At 34.1% G+C, this 7064-nt stretch overlaps 1 protein-coding gene across 1 annotated transcript; it reads left to right on the top strand.

The window, feature by feature from the left end:
• The first annotated feature begins 1905 nt into the window (after nucleotides 1–1905).
• LOC140859500 (putative germin-like protein 2-1) lies at nucleotides 1906–2938 on the top strand. Its single transcript, XM_073261480.1, has 2 exons — nucleotides 1906–2048; nucleotides 2169–2938. Exons 1-2 carry the CDS (start codon nucleotides 1937–1939, stop codon nucleotides 2720–2722), a joined length of 666 nt encoding a protein of 221 aa, XP_073117581.1. The 5' UTR covers nucleotides 1906–1936; the 3' UTR covers nucleotides 2723–2938.
• The last annotated feature ends 4126 nt before the right edge of the window (nucleotides 2939–7064 follow it).

Here is a 7064-nt window from a genome sequence, read left to right as displayed (position 1 = left end):
ACCCACTTTTGGTTGACCCAAATCAATTCTAACCAAACCAAGTTTTCTAATCAAATTAGGTTATTGCACATTGCTGTTGCCTCTTTACTATTGCCGCTACCGTTGCCTCCACCGTCAAATTAGACTACCAACCTTATCACCTCTACCATACCACCACCAGCACCAAATTTCTATCATACCACTACCACCATCATCGCTGCAACAACCACATCATTAGTGGCCCCACTGCACTATCACGTACTTACACTCTCTTAGTCATAGTTGCCCCCACTACTATGGCATCACTATCTCCTCCACCACTATTATTGTCCTGGCTGAAATTAGCATATGTATTTTAAAATAATTGATTAGACCTAACATATTCATATTTTTAAAATATAAAAATAAATAAAATAAAATTTTTATTTTTATTTTTTAGAGTAAGAAAAATAAAAAAATAAAAGTGATGCCAAACAACATTTAAAATAATCGATCCATAATCAATTTCTAAAATTTTAGCAACATGATTAACCATTGTACACTACCAAAACCAACATAAAAGTCTAATTCATTATAATATGTAGAGAAGTCACGTAACTGAAACCAAATTTTTTATAATATTATTCTTCCATTATGTATTAAGATCCGGCATGTGCATGTTTTTTGATGAAAGAGGAAGTAAGGTGCTTCCTCCTTCGTAAATTTATATATTAGAATATACTTTGATGTGTTGTACGCATAAAGACAGGAAAGATGACCGATAGGGAATCAAAAACTCGCCAAAGCTTAGATTTTGATATAATAATAACATTTTCTTTTGATGTAAATATACTAATTCAGCTTATTCACAAAAAAGAAGAAAGATATATCTATACAGGGATGTTGAATTCTCAGCATTGTGTGAACACTGCATTGTGTTTTTGAATGGAATGAGTGCTCCATCGTAAGAGAATAAGCTTCTAGTAGAAAGCAACGTGTCGTCGTCGTGTTCGCTATTTTAGCCAGTTAGGTGGCTTCAACTGCTCCCTCAGATATCATCTAATCTAGCTTGGGGACGTACCTTACTCCTTTTATCTCAAAAACCTGCTCCCTGAGAAATCAATGGTCTTCCTAATCACATGGTTATATGTTCGGAAAAAATGTAATTGTATGACATAATAAGCTGACTGGTGATTTTTCATTGAGATGTGATCAAAACCATGTTTCCATAAATGTTTGCCATGGACTGCGTCCATTCCTCTTAGGCACTCTCTAACAACTCCAAGGGCATATTTGGTTGAAGGGACTAGGGCTCTAGAATCATAATAGAAAAGAGTGACCCCTATTTTAGCTATATTTAGCTAAGAGTTCCATATCTATTCCGATTTTAGAGGAGAATGAGAATACCTCAATTCCACAAAATACAATCTGGACCCTCATCTAGTATTCAAATTTCATTTTGATTTTGATTCTGATTTCTATTACGAACCCAACACGTTGGGTAATTTGACCATTTTGGTTCATTATAATTTCGATTTTGATTGTGAACTAAATACCACCCAAGTATTTTCATTGAAAGAAGACCGCCATTGATATCATAAATTATATATAATAATATAAAATAATAGAAATCAGTATCTATGTGTGGATGATTAACTTGACATTATACCTTTCCTTTTCCTTTACTGGACTAGTTTGTCATAATTTTCTACCCTTGTGTTATCAGAAAACTTCCTCAAACTTTTACTTAGACAACAACAGATACATGGGGAAGCATTAGAAATTATGGCATACCTAACATGGTTCTCTCTTCTTCTTTCCAGCGAAGTCAGCATGACTAAATCAAGCTTATCTTTTTTCTTGATGAATACTAAATCAAGCCTTATCAACCACTCTCCCTCTATATATATCAGCTCCTCCAGAACACCTTGCTTCATATCTCTTGCCTATTCTTCTGCTAGCTAGAAAGAGAGAACAGATGGCTGCCCATTTCCTCTTCCTTGCTCTCCTTGCTCTGGCTTCATCTCATGCCATTGCTTCTGATCCTAGCCAACTCCAAGACTTCTGCGTCGCTGATCTTCACTCAGATGGCAGTATTCCTGCTCATCAACAATTGATTTTATGAGTTGTGCCATTTGTTACTATGCATGATTGATGTATGTTTTTATTATACATTGTCCAAGTTCTAATCGTTTTTATAATTATTGCAGTGTTTGTGAATGGGTTTGTCTGCAAGGACCCCAAGATGGCCAAAGCCGAAGATTTCTTCTTCTCTGGACTCGACAAGCCCGGTGACACGGGAAACAAGCTTGGGTCCAATGTGACTCTAGTCGATGTGAACAAACTTGCTGGGCTCAACACCCTTGGCATCTCGCTTGCTCGCCTAGACTTTGCACCCTATGGTCTCAACCCTCCTCACACCCATCCAAGGGGAACTGAGATCCTTGTAGTGTTGGAAGGCACGCTATACGTCGGCTTCGTAACATCTAACCCCAACAACCAGCTCTTCAGTAAGGTCCTTCACGAGGGTGATGTGTTCGTATTTCCTCAAGGCCTCATCCACTTCCAGTTCAACAATGGGAAGACTAGCACTGTCGCTCTTGCTGGTCTGAGCAGCCAGAACCCTGGTGTGATCACCATAGCCAATGCGGTCTTTGGAGCGAAGCCACCCATCTCTGATGAAGTTCTTGCCAAGGCCTTCCAATTGGACAAGAAGACTGTGGATTGGCTCCAGGCTCAATTCTGGACGGACAACAACAACTAGGATGCAGCATCTGGACTATTTGTTATGGTCTTTGGACTAATTTCTTCGTTTTGCTTGGTTTGAATAAGCAAACATCAACTCTCTGTTTCCATGTACTTGTTTGATCACCATGGATATGTTTGCAATATTATACTGGTAAAGAAAATTACTTTTATCAGATAATATTTGTCTTGCTTCTAGTATTATGGTCAGGATGGACTGTTCATTTTAGTGGTCTCATCAACTTCAAAATCTTTAACATGCACTTCTTCAAACCTCAAAAAATACCAACAAAGTAAGTACTCTGTTCTTCAGGAATCATAATCACTCCTTACAGTCACAGCATGAGGACGAAACGTTATAGATGGATTTCTTCGTATTTCTTTGTGTGACAGATGCAAGATAAATCTGCTCCAGAAGTACCATCTTCTAAAAATGTAAAGGCTTCTTGTCCTTTCATTTTTAGTTCTTCTGTATTATAGGTGTTCTGAAATTTCTCTTAAACCACTGATAGGTTTGACTCCGCCTAACTTGTAGGTCTTCTTTGTTTAACTTAAATGTTTGATCAGTTTGGCTTCTAGTTGATTACCTATTATGTGTGAATTCAGTGTAAGTGATTTGACATAATTACATGTTCTATGTGTCATGTCCCGAACCTAATACTCGGGTCGGATACGTGATGGCCGCACACTCCTTAAAGCAAGCCCTAAAGAATATGTAAGGCCAAAAATAATTCATTCAATATCAATATCTATAATGTCTAATTTCAATAATAATTAGTAAAATTTGCATAATTATAAATTAAATTCCTTCAATTCTTGATCAGGTATTAATGACATTTCTATCTATTCATCTGCTCACCCGCAAATCCAAACCATAGCTAATCATGAGCATTCTGTAACTCTGAAAAGAAAAAAAAGAAATGGTGGGGTATGAGCTTTACAGCTCAGTACGAATTCCCATATCATACTAATATAATAATATAATCTGAAAATAAGGATAAGCAATAAAATATAAAATCTCATGTTCAATATCCAGAATACTGCAAATATCTATAAATTATCCGTCTTGTCAAAAGAGATGCATCATAATATGTTAATAGGTGAAATACTTTTGTTCAGTAATTGTTTCATGTCTTATCTTTCATTTTTTTTTTCATTATCACATGATCTTTAACCTTTTTCTTTCTGGCTTTAGGCTAACTAGGATCATGCGATGATCTTTATTGGATAGACTTTTATGATCTTTCTCGGATCGAAATATTCATAATCTTTCTCGGATCAAAATATTCATGATCTTTCTCGGATCAAAATACCCATGATCTTTCTTGGATCAAATTATCCATGATCTTCCTCGGATCAAATTCTTCCACGTATAAGCCTGTGGAGGCTATTTCACATAACAAGTCTAGTTCAAGCCATATCCTTTTTATCTAATTGTTATATGTTGATTTCATCAAATCAATTTCAATTTACAGTGTAATCAAAATAGATATATCATGTATATATAATCATGCCATCAATCACAAATTTATATATATTGACATAATCCATACTCATGCTTAAAAATCATATAAGTAAATAACGGTATCTCCAGCATAGCAAAATCATCGATCATAAATTCAATAATACAAAACCAACGATACAATACTAACGATAAAATATCATATATAATGGTGATCATGTATAGAAATTCTTATCTTTATCGATGATCGATCTAAATACAGAATTTGATGAGCTCCTTAATCTACCAATTTAAAATCAAAAATTTTGCTCCATATCTTCTTGTACAACAATTACATATCTACATGATCAGTATTAAATATAAAAATCATATATAGAGAAATTATGGATAAACGATCCTAATCACATTAATCCAGGACCTCTCCTAGGATTAACCAAAATTGAGATTTGTCTAAGTATTTGGACCCTCCACTGGTCCACAAAATTTTTAGAGAGAGAAAATTCATGAAGAAAGAGAAAATCTATAAAAGAAAAAATTTTAGAGAGAGAATTTTAGAGAGACAAAGTGGTGAGAATCTTCGTATCCTTCAGATGAGGCAATCATGGTCGAGATCATCATAGATCATATCAAGATGACTCAATATAGATTGACTATGATCAGATGCTATAAATTTCGAATAAGGGTCGGATTGGGATCCAACCTACTGCACAAATTTCAAAATGATTTCAGATCATCCTTTTTTCATCTCAATTTTATCTTAGGATTCATGATGTAATTAGAGAGAGAAAGAGAGATAGTAGAAAGACCTTAGAGAGAGAATTTTAGAGAGAGAAAGTAGAGAGAGAATCTAGAGAGAAGCTAGAGAAAGAGAGTAGAGAGAGGGGAGAGGAAAGAGAGAGAACTCTCTCTCATTTTCTTTCTTTTTTTTCTTTTTCTTTTTTTTTTCTTTTCTTTTTCTTCTTCTTCTCTTTTTCCCATTTTCTTCTTTCTTTTATCTTCTCTCTCTCTTTTCCTGGCCGAACAGAGGAGGGACATGAGGGGAAAAGGGGGGTGGCTTGCGCTCTGACGAGATACGGTGGCACGATCGAAAGTTCGATAGTGGCGACCGACAGTGATGGGGTAAGAAATGACCAACGGCAAGGTTCGGTCGGTAAGAAATCAAGAAAAGATCGAAAAAAAAAAGGAAAAAAAATGAGAGAGAGTTCTCTCTTTTCCCTCTCCTCTTTCTACTTTCTCTCTCCAACTTCTCTCTAGATTCTCTCTTTACTTTCTCTCTCTAAAATTCTCTCTCTAGGGTCTTTCTACTCTCTTTCTCTCTCTAATTACATCACTGACCCTAAGATAAAATTGAGATGAAAATAACATGATATGAAATCACTTCAAAATTTATGCAGTAGGTTGGATCCCAATCCGACTCTTATTTAAAATTTATAGCATCTGATCATAGTTAATTCATATTGAATTATCTTGATATGATCTATGATGATCTCAACCATGATTGCCTCATCTGAAGGATACGGAGATTCTCTCCACTTTCTTTCTCTAAAATTTTATCCCTAAAATTTTTTCTATCATAGATTTTCTCTTGCTTCATGGATTTTCTCTCTTTAGAAGTTTTGTGGACCAGTGGAGGGTCCAGATACTTAGACAAATCTCAATTTTGGTTAATCCTAGAAGAGGTCCTGGATTTATGTTATTAGGATCATTTATCTGTAATTTCTTCATATATGATTTTTATATTTAATCCTGATCATGTAGAGATGTAATTATTGTATAAGAAGATATGGAGCAAAATACTTTGATTTTAGATTGGTAGATTAAGGAGCTCATCGAATTCTGTATTTAGATCGATCATCGATAAAGATAAGAATCTCTGTACATGATCACCATTACCTATGCTATTTTATCATTAGTATTGTATCATTGGTTTTGCATTGTTGAATTCGTGATCGATGATTTTGCTATGCTGGAGACACCGTTATTTACTTATATGATTTTTAAGTGTGAGTATGGATTATGTCAATATATATGAATTCATGATTGATGGTATGATTATATGTGCAAGATATATCTATTTTGATTACACTGTAAATTAAAATTGATTTGATGAAATCAACATATAATAATTAGATAAAAAGGATATGGCTTGAACTAGCCTTGTTATGTGAAACAGCCTCCACAGGCTTATGCGTGAAAGAATTTGATCCAAGGAAGATCATGGATAATTTGATCCGATAAAGATCATGGATATTTTGATTCGAGAAAGATATGAATATTTTGATCCAAAAAAAATCATGAATATTTCGATCCAAGAAAGATCATAAAAGTCGATCCGATAAAGATCATCGTATGATCCTGGTTAGCCTAAAGCTAGAAAGAAAAAGATTAAAGATCATGTGATAATGAAAAGAGAAATAAAAGACAAGACATAAAGTAATTATTGAATAAAAGTATTTCACCTATTAACATATGATGATGCATCTCTTTTGACAAGATAGATAATTTATAGATATTTGTAGTATTCTGGATATTAAACATGAGATTTTATATTTTATTACTTATCCTTATTTTTAGATTATATTATTATATTGATGTGATATGAAAATTTTTATTGGGTTGTAAAGCTCACACCCCTCTATTTCTTTTTTTTTCTTCTCAAAGTTACAGGATGCTCATGATTTGCTATAGTTTAGATTTGTAGGTGAGCAAATGAATAGATAGAAGTGTCATTGATGCCTGATCAGAGAATTGAAAGAATTTAATTTGTAATTATGTAAATTTTATTAATTATTATTAAAATTAGATATTATAGATGTTGAGGTTGAATGAATTATTTTTAGCTTTGCATATTCTTTAGGGCTTGCTCTAAGGAGTGTGCGGCCATCACGTATCCGATTCG

The sequence above is a fragment of the Elaeis guineensis genome, chromosome 7 (assembly GCF_000442705.2).
Source record: "Elaeis guineensis isolate ETL-2024a chromosome 7, EG11, whole genome shotgun sequence".
In the NCBI taxonomy this organism is placed as follows: domain Eukaryota; kingdom Viridiplantae; phylum Streptophyta; class Magnoliopsida; order Arecales; family Arecaceae; genus Elaeis; species Elaeis guineensis.
This window is presented reverse-complemented; position numbering and strand designations above follow the sequence as displayed.

What these genes read in the sequence shown, in the direction of transcription:
- LOC140859500 (XM_073261480.1), top strand. Translation starts at nt 1,937, where the DNA reads ATGGCTGCCCATTTCCTCTTCCTTGCTCTCCTTGCTCTGGCTTCATCT. An exon ending in CGCTGATCTTCACTCAGATG is followed by an intron (nt 2,049 to 2,168) that starts GCAGTATTCCTG and finishes TAATTATTGCAG; the next exon opens with TGTTTGTGAATGGGTTTGTC.